Raw genomic sequence first — 23,725 nt, 5'->3', positions numbered from 1 at the left:
ATTCTTCAACTGATGTAGCGTATAACCATTTTGTAGCAAATAATAGAAACTCATCAACATAAATTTTAGACTTTTGTACCCTAATCATGACAAAATTTATGAAACCGAGTCCCAATTTAAAAACGTCGTTAATTAAGCAATTTGCTAAAGACACATTTTCTCTATTGCACATTAAACATTAAAAGCTAAATAAACAGTTACAAGAATGTCTGTTAATATTAGATAACCCGTGAATAAAACCTACCATTTGCATTAGATGGTTATGATCTTGTTGTTAATAATAGAAAAACAGACCCGGCGGAGGTGTCGTATTTTTCGTTTTACATACAAGTACGACTATTCAATTCGTAATTAAATTAATGCAATGAACGAAACACTAGAGTCAATTTTATCGAAATCAATATTCCCGATACTAAGTATAATCATGGGCATTGCAGTGGCGAATCCAGGGGGGGGGGGCGAAACGGCCGCCCCCCCCCCCCCCTATTGGCGGCACAAAAAAAGGAAGGAAAAAAAAGAGAAGAGAAAAGAAAGGAGAAGAGAAAGGGCGAAGACAAGGAAATGGCGCTACAGTAACGACGAATAAGGGAAAAACTGTAATCGGGAGATTTAGGGTCATTCCAGAAGGCTTGGAAAACGTTATTGAATAGAGGGGGACGGGCATGCCGCACAAAATCTCGAGCCGCGGATTCAGAGCCCCTGCGCTACAAAAAAAATTTGAAAAGGGCACAATATTTTGGATGTCTTTTAAATAGAAGCTATATATACTCAACAGTCAAATTATAAATTAACGATAGGGCCGCTTCACAACTCTTATTTTGCGCTTCATTTGGATTCAGGTCATACCAACTCGCTTGTGCTTGTATTTGAACTCATGTTGGTAGTAATCATGGACAGGGGCGGCGATCCAGTGCCCGATAGGGGACACGTTCCCCAGGAAATTTAGAAATATAGCTAGAAAGAAATATAGCGGAAAGAACGTACATATTAGGATAAGTCATTTTCTAGAATGCATAATTTCAGCATTCAACATTGCAAAATCTCGCTCGGTCGCTACGCCCCGACCCTCGCCCGATAACACAGAACTGTGATATGACGCTCCCGGCCGTGATGTAACCATGGTTGGTGTAATAGATCTTTCTTTTTTTCTTTCATTTCTACTATCCTAATTGTGTGCTATCACAATCATGATTGTTTCATTTTCCCTTTAAAGCAGACGCGTAGCCAGGGGCAGTAGGGGCAATAAGAGGATTGAGCAACTGAATTCAGACAGGGATTAAGAGTCGAGAATGGTACAATGAATCGTCTTCTCTCTCTAATAATTTAATGAAACGTGAAGCTTCTGCGCTAAGAGGACCCTTTTTTTTTTGGTCTCGAAATTTGAAAATTTGAAATTTTCTTCGTTGGGGGGGGGGGGGGGGGGGGGGGGGTAAGGTCACCTTTTTTAGGTCAGCCATGGGAATATTTTTTTTGTTTTTTGTTTTTGTTTAATAATTACGAAAAAAACAAAAAAAAGGGGGGATTAGGGGGGTTTACACACATAAAAATACCAAAGGGGGGTTCAACCCCCAAACCCCTCCCCCCTGCGTACGCCCCTGATGGTGCTTCTAATATGACCTTGTCAGTATGTTGAGAAAAAACGGTCTGCGCAATTTTCAAATTCCCCCCCCCCCCCCCCCTAATTGGAAAATCCTGGATCCGCGCCTGCATTGTGTATAGACCTGCAAGTTCTAATTCAAATGAATTCCTAGTGTACCTTACATATTTATTAAAGAATCCAAATTTTGTAAACAAAGACGTTTTTCAAAATGGGAGATTTTAATGTTGATAGTTTAAAGCATTATAACAACAATACATCATTCTAAAGAATTTCTTGAAATATTTTTGACTGCCTCGTTTTTGCCTTTGATATCGAGACCCACTCGTCAGTGGCAAATTATTCCGCCACCCTTATTGACAATGGTTTTTGGAATACTCTTCCTACCCCAGACCATTCTGTAATTATGTAACGCCGAACGATTTTCCTATTAATATCTCACATTTTACCCTTAAAGGGACTATGTCCCATTTGCAGGTCATAAAAATGAAAAAGTTAAATTCCAACTGCATTTGAAAGATAATACTAATTTAGAACTTCCCTAAAAAAGGTGGGGCTTGAAAATGTCTTCAAGTGGGAAAATAAGGAATATTAGTTGTCAAATCGACTTTAGGGCCATAGAGCCCAAAAGTAATAGTCTTGATTTTCAGACAATAATTGTACCGAATGGTCATACGTTTTATGCTGCGCAAAGATTCAATCAGTTTAATCTTGGCCATCACAAGAAGTGGGTTATTGATGAAGACAAATGCTCATGTACCCTTTACAACTCTTTGCATGTATGTTATTACCAAAGAAGGAAAAAAGCCAGTCAGTCACTCAATAGTGTCTGACAGTGAAGTCTAGCAAGTGCACGGGTTTACTTGCATAATTTGAATATGAGGACACTGCTAACGTTTAAATTTCACAGATAGGACATACATGACATATTCATACTTTCTGCAAAGTTTTACAGAATTTGAGGTTGGCTGCAAAAAGGACATAGTACCTTTAAAGCTTATCTGCCGTAGTTTACAGGAGGGATTAGACCGCTCTGCAAGGTCACTAGATAGGTACGTGGTTATCTCATCAACTCAGCTCTCAGTTAACATAAGAAAAAGAGGATCATGGGGGACCAATGGTCACCGATTCGGCATTGTTTGTTATATAGAGGGCGCAAGTAACTACCAGTAGTGCAGTGGGCCTTTAAGCCGTCATCCGAGTCTTCAAAGGCCATCAGGACGCATCCCTAGCCATGAAAACATTGCCAGTCTTGGCGCTTCTTTATATGCTGATTGGTTATTTGCGATAATGACGTAAATCTATCTGTCCATCCTTAACATATTTCATAATCAATTAGATATTCACAGTCCTAAAGTTAAAGACAAAGGAACTATATACTAGCTACATCAAATCACCGAGTCTGAAATGAAAGGCACTGAACAAGCAAAGGCGAGATATATAATTATTCACCAGTTATACAAATATTTTAACTAAACTAGGATTAAGCAAAACAAAAGTATAATGATGATATTGTCGAAGATCCTGAGCATATATCCAATACTTTCAACAACTTTTTTTTCCTTTATGGGGGTAAACTTAGCTAAAAAAAAAGAGTTGTAGGAAAAGTTGTTTATCGTATAGAACTTAACAAACTCTTTCAGTTTCTCCATTATTGATGGTTATTGATGCATTTAATGATGGCTATATTTTGTTCAGCGAAACACAATCCACCCCTCCCCCCCCACCACCACCACCACCATCATAAAGGTCCAGTAGGCCTATTTTTATATAAAAATATAGGCATCCCGATTAAAGCTGAACAAAATGATGTAGGCCTATCCCCTTTACTTTTGAGAATGAGTTCCCACCCCTCCTGGCCTACCTCGTTTCCATAAAAAGCGAACAACTACATCCAACATATTTACGGGAGCGAGGTTATTCTCTTTACGCGTACCATATGTTTACGTACGTACGTAGGCTATATCGAAAGGAATCCGAGTGAGGATTTCGAGCCATATTTTCCTGGTTTTGCCGCTGTTGGATCACATTTTAAGACCATTGATTTCTTAGTCGTGAAGGAGAAGATGCATTCAATTCTTTAAAATCATCGTAAGAATAATTTTTCGGTCGTTGCTAATTCTAATGAAGATATTAAGTGTGCTACGTGTTGACTTGTTCAGTGAGTTGTGTGTTGCTGAGCTGTGTGGGTTGTCCGAACGTTTCGCCATAATCTAGCACAGATCAGTGCCTATCAGCTATCGGGAAATCGGCCCCTGAAGTTGTGGGTATGTAGACGTCGAAGGTCTGCTGCGTGCTTCGTGGATGGCAGGGCCGCGGGGCTTCGAAACTCAGGATCATCATCAGATCTCTTCGGACCGAAGATTTCAATTGAAATTAAACCAGAATTGTCTGTTATATTCATTTAAGCTTATCGGAATGATTATTGTCTATTGCCTGGGCGCAGGCTGTCACTGACAAACTGTTAATCGAGTGTTATTGACACAGTCACAGTCACAGTGTTAATAACAATACAATTACAAAGAATGTCAATGACAATGTCACTCAATCAGTCAATCATTTTTGTTGGGCAGCATTTTAAAAATCATTGTTATTAATCATAGGGTCTAAGTCATTAGTACAAGTTTGCTAACATCCCATTGAAACATGTGTGTTAAATTCAACACGTTTTTCAATGGGATGTTGGTGAACTTGACTAGACTAGGTCTACCATATTTGCCGGGGATAAGGCCGCAGCGCTGCATCCATACATGTAGGCCGCACCCCCAACTTTGAATATTTCAAAGAGGGAAGAAGAAAAAATAAACGGACAAAACAAATGACAAAATAATCGTAATTTCCTCGTAGAACACTATTTTTTTTACAGACTGATACCAAATCCATTAATATTCTTATAAATTACCGGAAATTTAGCTGAAAAAAATTATCGCAGGCAAATTTGGTGTCCGATTAAAACGCCTACCAGTGTAGTACCACAATGTATGGTGTAATACAAAATTGCATGAAATGGATACAAAATGGCGACTTCGGCTGTGCTGGATGTGCTATTGCGTTCGCGGCAGCTCCGTAAGTAAACGGTCCCTTCTTTTACTTTTGCAATGCATTGGCACGAACTTAGATCAAGATCTATCGGAAAATGTTGTTTTAGGAAGTTAATTTTCGTCTTCATGTCAACAATGCAAGATAAAATTGTTGGTAAGTTGTGTGGAAATGTCCTGTACCATAGTGGTATGGTATTGTAGTCTCATATTTACAAATTTGTGCTGTCTTTTCATGGTTTTGACTTGCATTTTTTTTTTTTTACTCTTTCGCCACAAAGGCCGCACCCCAACTTTTTGATATTTTCTCTTCCAAAAATACTGCGGACTTTACGCCGGCAAATACGGTAATGCCAAATTGACAGTTTCTTCTTCCAGTGTAAGTGCTGCTTCAAGGTGATGAAGATAAACGTTTTGTGAAATAAGCAGTGATTTAACTCTCGTTACTGTTCACTCAAATTAAGTCGCGTGCCACTAAGTATACACCCATGGCCCTTGTTTAATACAGCATTGAACAATGGTGAATTCAATATCATTTTTGTTATCAATGTCATTTATTTCTTATCATGATATCAATCTGTTTCTGTTCTGTAGCAATCCTGGAACCTCCTTTTCCTGACCTTTGTCACTTGGCCTTCGACCTTTGATCTCTTGTCCTGACTGGGGATGGATGACTCCGTGCTCACCGATGATTCCATGGAGAACTTTGACGGGGAGCGTCCGAAAGGAGAGAGATGGGCCCCCGTCGGCGCCGTCGCCCCCTCACCACCAACCATCATGGGAGAACAAAGGTAGGCCTATACCGGTATATTTTTTGCCTTCTTCTTTGTTTAGAAGAATTTCAACCTCTTTATGATTGTGATTTTAGATTATCTTCTGTCACTTTCCTTTTTCCTTTCCCATTGACCGCAAACATCAATATTTTTCGTAATTTGATCGATTATCAGCTATTATCAGCTTGTGAGTTTTTCTTTCGGTTGCCAATTCTCTTGTGTGCTACTTTCATCCTACCCGCCCGCCATGCTTCCTTTTTGCTTCCCTTCTCTTACTCTCCTTCTCTCCTTCTGTGATCCTTGTTTTTGTTATAATGCATCATGGATCATTGAAAATATAAGGAATCTGTAATTAAAAAAACAATCTTTTGTCTATTATTTGCAGTCTTGTAAATATCTCTTACTCTATGTCTCTCCATCAGCGATCCTCTGTATACATGTACATGTACATGTATGTACATGTACATGTATGTACATGTAATACATTGCTCCTCTTGTACTATTAGTTAAAGTTTGTTTACATTTTTTTTTCAAAGACTTTGGTAACGAGGAAATCAATTTGATTGGTTTTTGTTATGCATTATGGATCATTTAAAATATAATGAATCTAATTTTTGGGGTATTTTGTCTGTTATTTGAAGTCATGTAAACATCTTTTATTCTCTGTCTCTCCTTCTGTGATCCTCTCTTTATGTTTACAGTACATGTTCATTGCTCCTCTTATACTGTTAGTTTGTTTACATTTTTTGGTCAACGACTTTGGTAAGGTAGAAGTCAATTTGATTTGTTTTTGTTGTGCATCATGGATCATTGAAAATACAATGAACCTCTACTTAAAAAAAAAATCTTTTGTCTGGTATTTGCATTTTGCAGTCAAGTAAACATCTTTTAATCCCTGTCTCTCCTTCTGAAATGTATATCTCTTTAAGTTTACATACTGTGTACATTGCTCCTCTGATACATGTAATATTAGTTTTACATTTTTGAACATTTTTGAACATTTTTTCAAGTAACATGGAAATCAATGTGATTTGTTTGAATTGTTATGCATGGATAATTGAAAATATTACAAATCTACATGATACATTTATAGTGTAAAGAAAAGAAAAAATCTATTGTCCGTTATTTGCAATTAAATGTTAACATGGCAGATCAACCGAGTAATCAACTGGAAGTCAATTTGATTTATTTTTGTTATGCAACATAAATCGTTGAAAATATCATGAAATTATCTTTATAAAAAAACACATTTTGTTTGTTATTTGCAGTCATGTAAACATGGCAGACCAGCTGAGAAACCTTGAAGAGGAACAGGAGCAGTTGAATTCGTCTCTTCTCGCTCTCACGTCCCACTTTGCCCAAGTTCAGTTTAGGCTCAAACAGGTCGTCACAGCCCCGGGTGGAGAGAAAGAGGCAAGTACATGATGCACGTGCATCAAATCTCGAGTAGTATTATTCTTCAAAGCTCATCTGTACTAGTTTGGCTGGAAGGGATTAGACCACCCAGGAAGGTCACTGTCAGGTGGCTATCTCATCAACTCAGCTCTCATTTAACATAAGAAAAAGAGGATCATGGGGGACAAACAGGCACCGATTTTGGGAAGTTTTCTATATAGAGAGAGCAAGTAGCTACAAGTAGGCCAGTGTGCCTTTAAATAATCACTTTGATGACGTTCTTGGAAAAAAGTGTTTTTGAACTGATGCAAAATTCATATCATTGCAAAGGGGAAGCCTTCCTGATCAAAAACAACGTCCCTCTTCAAAATATGTTTTGGGCCCGCAGTAAATCATATCTCTAACAAAATTAATTTTGAAATACAGATTTTCAAGATTCGTGATGTCACATGCGAGACACATCTAGCCACACAATTGCATTTTACGCCTTTCCATGATATCTATATAATTTTCCAGCAAATTAGTCATGTTTTTCAAGAGAAAATCTTTCCATCAAAATATAATTTGTCCATAATTACCCGTTGTGAATTTTCTTTGGGTGACTACTTTGATAGACAGGTGAACTGTATATATTCAAACTGACCTTTGACCTTAAATTATCTCTCACCTAACCTTTGACTTTAGAGTTTACTGAAGGAGTTGGAGGAGTTTGCTTTCAAAGGCTGCCCCGACGTGAGAGGATCCAAGTCCCAGGATGCTAACACGCTAGAAGATGACGTAAGTATTCAGTTGCCATGGTTACTATGATAATTATAATGTAACAAGTTTCATGCTTGCCAACAAACAATTTACTTCGTAATGAGCATTAATGCCTTACGAGAGTGCACTAGCACATTAACTTGGTTTTGAATCTAGTACCTTTTTTTAGGAGACCACTGCTCTACCACTGAGCCATGGCGTCTCCTCTTTTGTAAATTCCCAGTTATTCCAATTTATTACGTTTTCTTTAAGTGTCAACCCAGGACGTCCCGTTTACGAGACCGCTGCTCTACCACTGAACCATCACGTTTTCCTCTTCTGTAAATTCCCAGTTATTCCAATTTATTACATTTTTTAAACCGTGTGAACCCAGGACCTCCCGTTTACGAGGCCACTGCTTTACCAGTGAGCCATCGCGTTTCCTCTTTTGTAAATTCCCATTTATTCCTATTTACTATGTTTTCTTACAGTGTGAACCCAGGACCTCCCGGTTACTAGACCGCTGCTCTACCAGTGAGCCATCGCGTTTTCCTCTTTTGTAAATTCCCAGTTATTTCAATTTATTACGTTTTTTTAACGTTTTCTTGCAGTGTGAACGAGAGCACGAGAGTAAAATCACAGAGCAGAGAGAGAAGCAAGCGGAGCTCATCAGCCAACTCAAGAACCAACTGGAAGATATTGAGACATTTGCATATGAGGTGGGCATTTCTGCTTTAAAAATGTCAAAAAAACGTTTTCCTAGCGTTTTTTTTTATAACACTTCAGTCTATCGGGGAAAATGAGTATGGTTAAATCGGTCACTCAAACACTTTTCCTTTTTTGAGGCACTTTATAATCATTTGAAAGCGCAATATGTTTTTAGGGCTCCAATATTACACCATATCACAGACACTGATAACACGTAGGGCCATCCATCTCAGATCTGTTAACCTGGAAACATTGTTAAACAATGCCTTTAATGGTAAATTGAAGAATTCAAAAATTGCTCTCTTGCTCAATGTTTACCCTCTAGCATTGTTTATTCTTCTCAATTTCTCTTTTCATCAAAAATGTAATTGATATCAGGTTAGACTGCCCCTTTAAGACAACTAAAATTTCCTCACATTCTGTATTTAAAAAAAAATACCGACATTATAAATAAGATTGACTTCCCCTAACAACCAAAAATCCTCAATACTTTCCTGACCTACTTCTTTCAATTTTCTCTTTTATTATCTAATTCTCTCTATTTGTTTTTTATTCATCAAACCCTGTTTTTATTTCCCTATAATTTTGTACTATCAATTCCTTTTTTTACTATTTCTCTTCTCCATATATGATGAGCTTAAATAGGAGCTATATCCACTTTTGATGAAAATTGATTTATTGATATCAGAACATTGTTCACTTAAGTACCCATCTTTTAACTAAATCATTTACCTAAATTTTTGGAGCAATTATGACAAAATAATATATAAATAATATCACTTTTCCATAGACACCTGTACAAAATCTGGTAAACAATTTCTTTTTTCTTCTAATTTTACAAAAATGGATTACAGATGGATTACAGATGGATGACCAGTTCTGGTCATGTGATTGCATTGTGAAAGAAACGTTGTGGAATCGATCAGAAAAGGTTGATCATCTAGCATATAAGTATTGGTGTGTACTGCAAGGTTCTGGAATCATCAAAATGATAAGAAATTTGGCCCTGTCTTGGTAAAGTTACAAGCACTGTACACAGAAAGATGTATATGAGACTACACGGCATGTCCAGGATATCCATCAGGTCCAAATAGATATACATGTAATAATTTACCAAATATATCAATTAGTAGGCGGTTTCTCTGCAAAATTTGTATCATCACGTATTTAGTCAAAACATATTCTTTCACATGATTGGTAATAAGAGCTTCCATTTCATTTTTTGAGGGGGGGGGGGGCATTTCCAAAACTGGTCTTTACTTTTAAGCTCCATTTGAAAGTAAACTCTTCATTTATTGCTATTCTCAGGAGGGTACAGGTGACCTGCCACACACAAAGGTGTTGGAAAAACAGGAAACCATCATTGACCAGCTCAAGAACAAGCTAGACCTCAATCTGGAAGACTTTGAGAAGCTTTCAACGGATGAGCTCAAACAGAGGGTTGACTGCGCCATTGGAAGGGTAATTTGGGCCTTGATGGAAATGATGAGGAAAGAGGATGATAGTGCTGCTGGTGGTTATGTAGGTGTTGTTGGTGGTGGTGGTAGTGGTGGTGGTAGTGATGATGATGGTGGTAGTGGTGGTGGTAGTGGTGGTGGTAGTGATGATGATGGTGGTGATGGTGATAGTGATGATGATGGTGTTGATGATGATGGTTTTAGTGATGATGGTGGTAGTGTTGATGATGGTGGTGATGGTGGTGGTGGTAGTGATGATGATGATGATGGTGGTGGTGATGGTGGTGATGGTGGTGCTGATGATGAAGTACTTGTGATGATGGTGGTGGTGTTTGTGCTGCTGATCATGGTGGTGATGGTAGTGGTGATGATACAATCTATGAACAGCTCTAGAGCAAATTTGACCTCAATCTAGTAGACTTTGAGAAGCTATCAACAGATCAACTCAACCCCATCGTAAGTTGGGACTTGATGGAGATGATAAAGATACTGTAGAGGATGATAGTGATAATCTAAGATAGTGATGGTGGTGATGATGGTGGTTTTGGTGATGGTAGTTGTGATGTAGCAGTGTGAGTGGTGGTGGTGGTGGTGATGAAGCAGTGTTGGTGTTGGTGATGAAGCAGTGTTGGTGTTGGTGTTAATGGTAGTGGTGATGGTGGTGGTGGTGGTGGTGGTGGTGGTGGTGGTGGTGGTGGTGGTAGTGGTGGTGGTGGTGATGGTGGTAGTGGTGATGTAGTAGTGTTAATAATGTTTAGATGTAGTGGTGGTGATGGTGGTGGTGGTGGATACAGTGGCGGTTGTGATGACTGGTTATGATGGAGGCTGTATTTTTTAGTGACGGTAATGGGTATTTTGGTGGTGCTGTCTAAAAATATTCTGGTTATGATGATTATTGATGATGAGGATGATCTTGTTGTTGGCCTTGGTGATGGCAATGATGATGATAAGGCTGATCACGATAATAACATGATAAAAATGGACCAAAACCCAAAAATGGTTAGAATAAAAAAGAATGGTAAATCTCATTTCTCCTCTCTTCATTCCAGATTGTGAACCCGGCTAAAGTCAAAGAACAGGTGATACACCAGCTCAAGAACCAGATTGTAGATCTGGAGCGGTTTGTCGTCTACTTACAAGACGAGGCTCAATCTCCTCTTGTCCTTTCAGCAAACGAGGAACCGTGTGAATGTGAAGTCCATAAACTTGTAAGTGAGAGGACCATCTTTATTCCAAGTAATAACTTTATAGCGGGACTGCACTACTTGTAGCTACTTACACCCTCTATAATATTAATAATAATAATAATTAAACCTTTTTATATAGTGCAGAACACATAGGAAAAATTGCATGTCTCTATGCACTTTAAGAAAAGAAAAGAAAATGCACTGAGTTTATGATTCTGATTATTTATGAAGTGGTGAAGAGATATGTTTTCAGAGAATTGATAAAGTAAGCAATGCCTAAGAGGTACCCGTTGGTCTCCCATGATCCCCATTTTCTTATGCCAATTTAGAGCTGATATGATGAGATTACCACCTGTCAGTGAACACGCAGGGAGGTCTAATCCCTCCTGGCCAAACTAGTGCAGACAGGCTTGAACAACTTTGACCTAGGCATAAACACAAACCCCGAACCCACGAACGACAGGACAAAGTCAATACGGATCCAGGAGATTCTCATATGCAGCTTTGTGTCTTTGGAAAATATACACTGTCTTGAGAGGTTTTGGTTGAAACTATGGAAGAGGGGACTCCAGTAATAGTATTTAAGACACAAAGGCCCACAGTTTTAACTTGTACCTCAAAAAGAAGGCAGGTATATTTGTTCCATATCCTGCATCCTATCATTTTATTAATATTGTTTAAAAAAATAAAATTATAAAGCTTTCTTAGATTTAAAAAAAAATCAAAATTTATCCATTTTGCAATTCTGATAAAAAAAAATTATCAAACAAAATTTTCAACTCTCAAATAGGACTCCCAAATAGTGCTTTTTCAGAGCAACCTTTAAATATTAAAAATATTTCTGGTCACGAAAAGAGGTCTCAAACAATATAAAACCCATACTTTTTTCTTGCCAGGCCCCACCCTCGAGGGATATTGATGCCGTTTCAGATGGGGGCTCAGACACCCAATGCTGCACCCATCCAGGCGGGATGAAACCTAGAAAGAAAGCCAGAGGAAAGACCAAAGAAGAACTCAAGGTACAGAAAACTTTCATCGGTTGGGGATAATCATATAATGTAATTTTTTTAGGCTGCTACCACCCTTGAATTTTGTGGGCAAGCTTTCGTCCACTCCTGTGGACTTTCTCAAGCCATGTGATCAGTCACACGTTTTCTCAGTGCTGCCCGGTGTCTTGCGTATCTTGCGTCTTGCGTCTAGGTATCCATAGTCCCTGTTTAGTGTAGGATTAATCCTCTTAATCCATACTGACTCTCAAGAACTTAAGGTATATATTTTCATGTGTGCTCTGATGCTCCTGGGGCCCGTTTCAAAAAAACTTTTTTCAATGACAAGTTGACAAAAATCAGTGACAAATCTGCTGATAACCAATCAGAAGCAAGGATTTCACTAGTTTATAACAAAAACTGTCATTTGTCACTGATGACAAGTTTTGTGAAATGGGGGCCTGTACTACCCAATCTTTCTTTGTGACCACCTCTCTAGAAAGGACATCTCTTTGTATTGGACTCCTATATGTCTCCCTCTAGATAGTAATACAGTCTCACCTGTCTATTAAGGTCACCCAAGGGAAATACAAAAAGTAGCCATTGTAAACAGGTGGCTTTTCTAGACAGGTTCTTCAACACATGTTTTCTTTCCTATAGGGAAGCAATATAGGTGACCGCTAAAGAAAGGGTGGCCTTTATATAGAGGCTCAAATATGTTCATCATACACCCTTGTATCACAATATAAATACTCTGATTGCTGTAATTCTGATACCTGCCATTACAGGCCTGTGTGTGTGTGTGTGGTCTGAGACTGCAGTCAAATACAGTCAACTCTGTTAAGTAAACTTCTCTGTTTGAACTCACAGTAAACATAACCGTATGGCCGCCTCTTGAAATGAAAGGGGTTAAGTGAATGAGGTCAATTTGAAGAAAATCACTGCTTTCTGTACAATCCTGGAATTTATGATAGAAATAAAAAATTCTATTAATTTGTAGTTCTTTCGGACACTTGACTTTCGATAACAGAAATATAGTAAGGTGTGGTGACTTTGATAAACCAGTAAGCAATCCTGACAAGTACCCACAGGATAATAACTTTTTGGGGCTAGTTGTCTGAGGGGTAAATGTCCTGGAGGAGAGGGGGGGGGGGGGGGGGGATTTAGTGGCTAGGGGGTAATTTTCCGAAAGAGGGGGGGGGGGGGGTTGTTCTTGAATCATCAGTAAGGTAAATTTTAAATACAATCCAGTGCTGATTCTTTTTCTTCAGTTCTATGAAATCACATGAAGAGTTAATGATTTGTATAGTAAGTGTCCATCATAATCATGCTTACAACCACATGAAATTAATGTACTCAACAGAGTTACATGTACAATTGTACATGTACTCTTCACTTCAGTTGTAAGTGAATAATATGGTGAGGCAGTTTATGTGGCTCAGTTTGTACAAAGCATAAGGGTACTACTTTTATGATATTCTGTGACCCCAAATAACTCTCCTCCCTGCGATGACCTTTGATATTTAACATGCACTCCTGTTTGTATGTTTATCCAGTGTTGATCTTCTTGCATTGTATACATATGAAATATTTGCATGCAAATCCCTATCGTCATTAATATTGCGATTCCATTCCATATGGATGTATTTTTCAAGTGGCGGGGGCCATCGGGAAATGCCTGAAACAGTAAGAATTTGTTTTGTTTTAAATATATTTGTTATCATCAAGATGAATTTATAACTATCGATGGAAATATTTTATGGTTTGGGATTATTTTTATCATTAAATCATTGAGCTTGAAGATTTAAATGTACTACCGTATAGCAGCATCGCACGTACATGTACATGTAAATGTCGATCTAACAAAATGTTTGCATCTAGTCCTACATGTACATACATGTATGTAAATTTTGGTATGCCTTGGGTGGTAATCTGTAAAATGTTACATGTATCTTTTATGTCTATGAAAGTACAGTGTATGTTGGTTGTCAAAGCATCTTTTTTAGAATACAGCCCATGAACAAAAGTTAAAAACCACCAAGTTCACATGTACACATTGTATATTCTAAAAAAGGTGTTAGTCGTGTTACCTTTTATGCTGGTGGAAAGTATGTTTATTGTCATGAGAAATTGAAATTTCATGAAATAATACTACTTATCTTGACTACATGTGCACTCAGCCAATTCTGTGCAAACATCGTCCAATGACTTGTATTGATTTATGAGGGTTTTAACAACCAACATACACTGTACTTTCATAGGCATAACAACTAAACGTTGACAGAATACCACCCCAGGCATACACAAAAATACATACGTGGGACTAAGTAGAAATTTTGTTGGATCGATGCCCAAACCCTTACTATATCATCCAGCGTGATTGTAATATGCAAATTGTTAAAGAAACGGACGTATTGAAAAGATGTGGCTTCAAGATGGTTTCTTGCAATTATGGTTAAGACCACAATCTCCCGGTCCATAACATTATGTTCAGGTCATTAGCCCTTCGATTCCCACCAGTCAAATGTTTGAGAAATTTCCCAGCTAATGCCCTTGTACCTAGCTCACAATTATAACAATGAGGTTTGATATGAAAATAGTTATATTACCAATATGGTGTAGTGTGATGATAATATTAATAATCATCTGTTTGGAGCCAGAAGTGCATTATTTTACACACAGTTATCTCGTTCCTATCTCCAAAAAGACGACATGGTGTTTATATTGTGATCAAGGTTTCAATATGTTTGTTACCTGGTTTTTATTCCATTGCAGAAAATTCGAGAGTCAAACATCTCAAATATGAAGAAAGCTCTTGCCGTCCTGCAGTACATCACGATATCACAGCTGGGTTGCGGGACGGATAGGATGAAAGAACGAACAAGGAGAGGAAAGGATGACATTGGAGCAGACTATTAGTGAGTAATACCTTCTTCTGTCCTTGTTGTGAAAACCCCTCCCTAAAAAAGTTTGGAAACTCAAACTTGATCGATTATATCTCTCCAGTTTTCAGGCAATAGCCGGATTTCAGGCCCTGGCTTTTTTGTGTGTACCTAATAGCTCATTTTAGGTGATTTTCAGGCCCTCTGATCAATTCTAACTGGCATCCCTGAATGTGATAATCATCGCTTTGCTTAGTACCATTAGAAAGTTTGTGTATTCCTCTTTCAAATGATACAATATTTGTTATGATTTTGCAGAGATGGAATGTGCATTACATAAAAAGTGAAAAATTGCAAAATGCACTGGTAAGCAGCCATACACTCTTCAACGAAAGAAGAATGCACAGCCAAGGGAGAGAGAGCAGTGCATTTTTCAACTTTACACTTTTTACCTTGCCCCTTATTTTAATCATGAACCTATTACGGAAGGGCATTCAACGTGATTCTTTCTTTGATCCAATGAGATCCACCGCCTTCTGATTATATGCATCTTAATGAGAACATTCAACTGTTTTAACAATAACGACTGCTCAAGCATTTTTGGTCATTGACAAAGGAGCAGTATCCCTCTCTTGGGTTTTGTTTCAAGTATGATGTGCTCTGTAAGAGTGTATATTAAATAAAAAGAATTACCAATGGGAAGCAGACGATTTTGGTGATATGAAATTTATTATTACTGATTCGCACACTTTCGCACGCACCAATGACCTTATAAAACAATTAGAAGGCCATGATCTTTATAAGCCATGTGCGTTGTAATTCTGGAATATTATGAGGAAATTCGGGAAAACGTAATTTTAATCACAAACAATCCAAATATAACCTATCTGGTAATATCAACATGTCATTCAAAAATAAAACACAGTACACGGAACAACAATTTCTGATTATTAACGACAACTGCACATCGATTTCCCATGATTTAAGCGATTTATTATCTTCTGCGCATGTATATTAACATGTTTAAAATCACTATCTTGATTCTGTCCCGGCTTATTGCCGGTGGACCTCATGAGATCAAAGTGAAGAAACATGTACGGAATGTTATTGAGACGACATTGACGGAGACAATCACAATGAATTCGTTAACAAAGCGATGAATGTCCATTCGTAATAGGTCCATGTTTTAATGTAACATACATTCCATGACTGAAAAGTCATGATTAATAAGGTATCATTTTAAAGAGAATAAGAACACTTTCTAATACTACTAAATATAGTGATAAGCATTGAAGATCTAGGACTGATTTTGTTTTCCTTTTATTGTTCCCTTTAGCGACCTTCTTCAAGCATTGGACAAAGCAACAGAGCAAGTGATTGAATTAGCCAAGAAGAAACAGATACAAGATGAACTAGATAAAGACTACTATGACAGCGACTCATCAGATGTAGGTCAATTCTTTGTTTTAGGTGTTATATCTCCTTTCTTCATATTCATTTAACCTATCTGTGTTCTTGCTAAGCTCAATTCTATTTTCGATACTAAGTTCAATACTTCGCTCAAAACTATGCTCAATACTAACTTATTTTAATACTATGCTCAATACTACAGTGTAAGTTCAATACTACGCTCAATACTAAGTTAGATACTAAGTTTAAAACTACGCTCAATACTAACTTATTTTAATACTATGCTCAATACTAAGTTCAATCCTAAGTTCAATACTACGCTCAATACTAAGTTTAATACTAAGTTCAATACTAAGTTCACTACTAAGTTCAATACTAAGTTCAATACTAAGTTTAATACTAAGTTCAATACTAAGTTCAATACGAAGTTCAATACTAAGTTCTATACTAATATATGGAATTACCCAAATATTGGATAACTTTGTAAAAGAGGCAATATGAGCTTGGAGCTGGATGTCATGTTATTTTATTTTTAATAAACCAATTCAATTCAATACCCACTATGCTGTTTGTCTGACCCTACCACAGAGCCCAGTAAGCCGACCTCTTGATGAAGTCACAATAGCAGTCAGGAGAGAGCTTGCTCCAGCGTTGAGGGCGCTGTTTGAACATGGACTTGTCAGGGTGAGTAGTATCATATTGTCTGTGATTGCATACTACTGCACTCTCGGTCAATTTCTTCCCTATTTAACATTTTTTTTAATCTGTTACTCTGAAGTCCTTTAGCAAGACTTGATGGTTGATGGTGGCTAATCTCCATCACCCCACCCCCCCCCCCCCCAATCAAAGTTAAAGGGATTGGGTATCTTTGCCTCAGATTCTGAAACAAAATCCTGGATTTAGCTCATACTGCAATGAAAATTATAAACTTTTAGGTCAGTCAGGAATCCCATGACATTTACAAGCCGATCGCCTGTCTGATTATCAAGATATCTATTATTTCATTTCAAAATTTCGAAAACCGTTTTCCCAATGGTTTTTATATCCAGAGGTGCACAAGAAAAACAGAAAGAATAAGAGAGTTTGGGTGAGTGTCATAGTGCCAAGTACAGGTATTGTTAAAAAAGATGAGATTTCAGCTTGGATTTAAATACTATGGTGTCCATGTCGGGATATGAACAAGGATTTGTCTGGAATTACCTCTGAATTTCTGCTTTCATCATTTTTTGGTTTATTAAAGATAAAAAAAGAACTTAATATTTACTTCTTTTTAATAAAGTGAGCTAACATTTATTCCTTTGTATTGATAGATGAGCACCAGTCAAGCTTTAATGACACCAATTACAGCCTGTCTTGCCCCACAAAGGTCTGCTGTGCCGAACGTCCATGCGTGGGAAGTTTTCAGCAAATACTTTGAAATCAAGGTAAGATAAAACAAGCATGTTTTTAGACAGTTCATTTGCTTATTTATTAGTGAGTTGCATCTTCATTAGAATACAACATTGAAGATTGAAGATTAGCAAAAGCAGTTTTAAACCTCCTTACCAACTATTCTATAACCACTGGCACAAAACTTTACAAATCGATAGTAGATCTCTATCTGTATTCCTTTACTTAGAAAGGACAAGACAAGATGCAAGATACGTGTAATCGCTAGGGCATAAAGTGGGATAGAAGTTAATGTCCGTAAATTTCAGCATGTATTTTTACAATTATTCTTTAGTATCACATCATAGGACTTCCTTGTGTTTTTGAAATATTTTGTTATGATGTAGCATAATATGACTTAATATGACATAATATGATCTTGGCTTTATAGTTACATGATAAATCATTCTTTTAATTCACTATCCATTTTCATGTGACCTCCTTTTGATCAATTGTGATATTTTATAAGATTGCACGATTTGATCTTGGCTTAGTTACATAATAAAACATTCTGTTGACTTCACTATCTTTTATCATGTGACCTCATTTTGATCGATTGTGTAATGAGACTTTTCGTTTGTGGGATATAGTGTTCTTTTGTCATATAATATGGCATAATATGACCTTGGCTTTAACAGTTACATAATAAAGCATCCTTTTAACTTCAGTATCGTTGGTCATGTGACCTCATGTTGACCAATTGTGTAATGAGATTCTTGGTTAATGGGATATACAGTCAAACCTGTCGATAGCCACCGATCAAGGGAAACACTAAAAGTGGTCTTTGTAGACAGGTGGTTCTTTATAGACGGGTTCCTTTTGTACATGTTTCAATGGGAACAAAAAATGTGGTCTTTGTAGACAGGTGGTCACTAAAGCAGGTTTGACTGTATAATGAAACTATTGTTTTTGATTGACATTACAGAAAGGGAAGCAGTTTGCCGAGTCCCCTGCCCGACGTCTCTCCCAAGCCTTCGATCTGGACATCGTAGGCGGGACGGCCATCACGTCACGGCAGACCCTCCTTGCTGCCATTGACCACGTCGAAGCCACGCATCAACCGCTCAGAAGAAGTAATGAAGCTCGGTTCAAGGCCTTTGTCTGTCAAGCACTCAAGTAAGTTGCCCATCAGCATAGTAGCATATCAAGCAGAGGGGAGTGGGTGTTAGAGGGGTACATGCCCTGGCCTCCCCCCCCCCCCCCAAAAAAAAAAAAAAAATAATAATAAATAAAAATAAATAAATAAATAAATAAATAAATAAATAAATAAATAAATAAATAAATAAATAAATAAATAAATAAATAAATAAATAAATAAATAAATAAAAAAAGTAAAAAATAAAAATTAATTAATTAATTAAAAAAAAAGAAAAAGAAAAAAATAAATAATAATAATAATAAAGGGGGTAGGGGAAGGATGAAGAAAGCTAATATCTTTTCTCTTTTTCGCCTGTCTGAAAACATTAAAACCGAAACAGCACACAAAGAATCCTCTGACCATTTTTTTCTTTCTATTTTGCTTGTCAAAAAATTGTCAGACTTGTGCCACCCTTTTTAGGCAATTCAACTGTTCCCAGACATTTTCCTTTATTGTTGATGTAATAAAATACTTCAAAATCTCTTGAAATGTTATCATTTGTTCAATTTCTTATCAAACTCTCTTATCTTGTCAAACTTTCTTATGAAGCTTCTGGGATACGAATCACGGAAAACAAATCATCTGCATTATAATTAAACATATTATTGAACTCGTCATTCAAGAAAAAAAATGTACATTGATAAATATTTTGTCCTCTACAGTGAACAGAAGTTAGCCTCCTGGTGCAGACTGGTGTGCCGGACACATACTCTGATGGATAGCTTCTACCAGTCATCGAGTTACATGCTGAGATCAGGTATTCACCAGTCTCTTCTTCTCAGTCAATGCTATAATGTATACTGTACTTGAACCACTACTGCAAAATCCGCTCTAGCGCAATCTCAGGTCAGATGTCTGGTGCTGCAACTTGCTGCTTCCCTACCTGCACTGTTGGTTCTCAAATCTTCAGTCAGTCAAAGCCATACTGTATTAGAAGCACTACTGCAAAGTCCCCTCTAGCACTATCTCAGGTCAGCTGCAGCAGTGGGATCCAGTATCTTACTGCTTCCCTAGCTGTGCTGTTGGTTCTTGAATTTTCAGTCAGTCAAAGCCATACTATATTAGAAGTGCTCTTGCTAAGTCCCCTCTAGCACCATCTCAGGTCAGCTGCAGCAGTGGGATCCAGTATCTTACTGCTTCCCTAGCTGTGCTGTTGGTTCTCGCATTGAGTCCTCTATGCACTGTGAAAACATTGACCATGAGATGGCGCTGTGCAATATACAGTACCAGAGCCATCTTTACACAGAGTTTGGCCGACCCGGTTAGAGTTTGACACAATATGGCGACTACTGCTTTGTTGGGCAAACACAAACAAAAGAATATATGTCATGTTGTGACCCAGTGAAACCAAATTGGCCAAACTCTGTATAAAGATGGCCTTGTACAGTATGCCATGGAAGAAAGTATTGCTGCAGAAGTATTGCTTTGAGGATTTGAATTTTCCAACGCCTAAATAAATAGTTTTTCTTCTTCAAATTTACAACACTTCTGCTTCTCTTTTACTGTTACATTTTCCCACAAGAAGTATAGATCCTTGAATAAGAAAAGGAACCTGAAAGTGGAAAAATCTTTCCATAACTGTGAAATAGTAGTGATTTGGAATTGAAAATGTTGTGCCAATTCAACAATTTTGACCTGTATTCTTGTTATAAGATTCCTAGCATCAAAAGGGTTTTTTCGGAATGCAATGGCAGATATTATTTGTAAACTTTACCCCTGCATCTTGTATATGATGTAGGAATCTGATTTAATACTGAAGGCTTGTTCAGTTATGGCGGGGTAAACTACCGCAAAAACATGTAAAATGGATGGGAACTCGCAACAAAGAACTTTCTTTATTCATTTTGTTTTAGGATTTGATGGAGGGATCCAGATCTTAGACAAGCTGAGTGACATCAAGTTTTGCCTGCCTGTCGATCTTGCCATTAAACAGTTCCAGAATATCAGAGATGCCTTCTAGACCGGTACGTTCACACTCTTCCCTTCCCCTCTCCTCCTTCTGAGCACAGTATGAACACAGTCTTCATTCAGCAGTTAATGCGGTTCATTTACCATGCAGTAAACCAAATAGTTCTAAGCAGAGTATGAACAGGGTTGTCGTTCAGGTGTTAGTGTACTTCATCAACCATGCTGATAACCAGAAGTTGAAGCAGAGTAAGAACAGACAATAAAATATGCCTTGTAGAATAATGTATTCACACTCTTCCCATCCCCTCTTCTCCTTGTGAGCAGAGGTATGAACACAGCAGTCTTCATTTAGTTTGTTTAGCAGCTGTGCAATTCATCAACATTGCCGCAAGATCGGTTTTAACATGGATGTAAACACAGAAAATCGGATGCCTTTTAGATTAGTAGGTTTACACTGATCCTATCCCCTTCCCAAGAGCAGGGTATGAACACAGCCTGTATTTGGGTGCTGTTGCACTTCACAAACCCTCGCTGTAAAATCAGATTAGTTTGAGAATAGTGTATTCTTCCTATTCCCTTCTCCATGTGAGCAGAGGTATGAACACAGTCTTCATTTACTTTGTTTAGCTGCTGTGCAATTCATCAACATTGCCGCAAGACCGGTTTTAATCAGAGTGTTATCACAAAATTTTAATGCCTTTTAGAATAGTAGGTTCACACTGATCCTATCCCCTCCTTGTGAGCAGGGTATGAACACAGCCCTTTTTCAGTTGCAGTGCTCCTTATAGACCTTGTAGGACTATTCTAACAAGAACACAAATACATTTTTCAGTTAGCTGTATTATGGCTCATCTACTAGGCCATTGTGGATGAACTACAGTATAATTTTTGCCAATATGGAGTCGGAAACATGACTGTATATTTGCTGCAATTTTGTGAATTTAATTCAATACTTAATTCAGGGAAAGATTTTCCTGACCATGTAAAAAAAAAAAGCAGCTCATATCATGGACAAGTTTCATGTCTCAGTTGCCAATTTGAGAGTAAAAATTGATTAAGTTTGCTTCATTTACAATGTTTAGCCACAAGTATTAGGCAATTAATTTATTATGTTTTCATAATTTTGTTTATTTCCATTACCAACAAAATGTAATAAGATACATGGGATTGCATTGTACATAGTAAAGCAATGAAACTTAACAATGTAATTGGTCTACAGTGTACAATAGGCATAGAAAGCTGGTTGGTCATGGAGGGGGCTGCTGAAAAGCTGGTCTTGTAGATTGCAGCCCACTATTTACGAGATCTCTCTTCGAAAGTTTGGTCCATGTACTTATTGGGACTTGTTAAATGGGAATGATTTTATTCCTACTGAACTTCCATTAATTGTGTACATGAACATGTACAGTGAAATGTTGATTGTAGAATGCTTATATTCAATTATGGATTGTAATACAAATTTGATTGATGATGATGATGTTGTCATGATCCATTAGGCTTGCTATAATTGATCTGATTTTGTGAAAGCGTATGAAATTTAGTTGTTCTAAACGTGCAGAATTGGGCTTGCCTGCATAAAACCATTCAAGGGAGGAATCTGTTTTTTATTTTCTGTCCTCCAAAAATTCATATTTCTTAAAGAAAGAATGTTAATTTTTTGTTTATACCACATTGTTTGAAAAAAATGATTTTTAAGTCAACATTGTATTGTGTGGTGCAAAAATATTTCCTTTAGCGTTTCTTTTGTTATGTTTTTATCTATTCATTTATCTATTCATTTATTCTGTATTTTATTTAATATTTATTTATTAATTAATGAAGTTCATTGGTATCACTTTAAACCTCTACCCTTGACTCAAATAAGGGTATACCGTTATGTATTGCTCACTCATTTGACATGAAGAAATGCATGAACAGCACCTTAAAGCCTGTCTGTACTAGTATGGCCAGGGGGATTAGAGTTCCCTGAAAGGTCACTGACAGGTGGTTATCTCATCAAATCAGCTCTCAATTAACATAAGGAAAAGGGGATCATGGGAGACCAACAGGCACCAATTAGGCATTGTTTGCTATATAGAGGGCGCATGCATGTAGCTATACGTAGTGCAGTGGGGCTTTAAATACAGAAGTTCAAACGGAGACAAATCCTCCTATGTGAATATGCGCCAATAAGCTGCAACAGTAAATGTAGACATACATAAATATATGCTGTATGTGTATATAACTGATATATTGAATTATATTGTTGAATTAAATATATTGATTTAAAACAATTTTATGTAATTTGATTGTGCAATCCATGATATATACTTGTAAATGCATGTAGTACCTACTGAAGTGTTGACCACAAAGGAGGCATGACATTTACTTACTTATGTTGTTGCTAAATTATTAGTTTATTTCACAAGGTACTTATGTATCCATAACTATTCTTTTCTTATTTCATTCTTTATACCGGGGTTTATAAAGCTTGTACATGTATATCATTTGTCAGATATTGCTTTTAAAACGTCATACCTTTATGGCTTTCACAATAAGAACTCTAGCCTAGCAAAATGTAGTGGCACCAAATGAAGCTTTCAGAACGCTTAATGCATAGTAGTTCATGATATTTGTTAATTTTAACGTTTTAAAAACGTATTTGAATTTAAGTTTATGTATCATTAAGCAGAATCAAGATAGTGTATTAATTAACCAGCTCCATATCCTAACAATCTGATTCTACCTCTGTGTGATAAAATTATTTACAACTACGGATAAAATTATTTTCAACTATGATGCAGTTTGCTTTCTGGACGCGTCTTTTTGTGGTATTTCATTTTGTTAAACTACCTTAGTGCAAGAGCCATAGAGGTATAATAGACTTTCACTTTTGTTGTGATTACTATTTTATTTCATAGGGTACTTTTATACCTATATTTATTCTTTTCTTATTCCATGCCTGTGTAATTGAGTTTTTAATGCTTGTATATTATTTTTTAGATGTTGATTTTATCATGGAAATCTGATACAAACTGACAATCTGATAGGATATGCTTTTCCAAGTCCCTGGCTTACAACACTTTATCAAAATGTGAATT

The 23,725-nt window shown here is 37.1% G+C and overlaps 1 protein-coding gene across 1 annotated transcript; it reads left to right on the top strand.

Annotated features, from left to right (window-relative positions):
• Positions 1-3,543: 3,543 nt before the first annotated feature.
• LOC589175 (RUN domain-containing protein 1) lies at positions 3,544-22,390 on the top strand. The gene is made up of 15 exons (XM_030993263.1): positions 3,544-3,688; positions 5,230-5,426; positions 6,677-6,821; positions 7,488-7,580; positions 8,153-8,260; positions 9,558-9,710; positions 10,756-10,914; positions 11,790-11,912; positions 14,655-14,797; positions 16,098-16,209; positions 16,760-16,855; positions 17,482-17,595; positions 18,525-18,715; positions 19,400-19,494; positions 20,591-22,390. The coding sequence occupies exons 2-15, from the start codon at positions 5,302-5,304 to the stop codon at positions 20,695-20,697; spliced, it is 1,764 nt and encodes a 587-aa protein (XP_030849123.1). The 5' UTR covers positions 3,544-3,688; positions 5,230-5,301; the 3' UTR covers positions 20,698-22,390.
• Positions 22,391-23,725: the final 1,335 nt, after the last annotated feature.

This window comes from Strongylocentrotus purpuratus, unplaced genomic scaffold (genome assembly GCF_000002235.5).
Source record: "Strongylocentrotus purpuratus isolate Spur 01 unplaced genomic scaffold, Spur_5.0 spur5_scaffold_20, whole genome shotgun sequence".
NCBI lineage: Eukaryota > Metazoa > Echinodermata > Echinoidea > Camarodonta > Strongylocentrotidae > Strongylocentrotus > Strongylocentrotus purpuratus.
Note: the sequence above shows the minus strand (reverse complement) of the source record. Positions and strands in the feature narration are given on the sequence as shown.

Coding starts and splice junctions, on each gene's coding strand:
- LOC589175 (XM_030993263.1), top strand. CDS start 5,302: ATGGATGACTCCGTGCTCACCGATGATTCCATGGAGAACTTTGACGGG. Junction 9,711..10,755: donor TTGACTGCGCCATTGGAAGG/GTAATTTGGGCC, acceptor TCTTCATTCCAG/ATTGTGAACCCGGCTAAAGT. Junction 18,716..19,399: donor TTTGTCTGTCAAGCACTCAA/GTAAGTTGCCCA, acceptor TGTCCTCTACAG/TGAACAGAAGTTAGCCTCCT.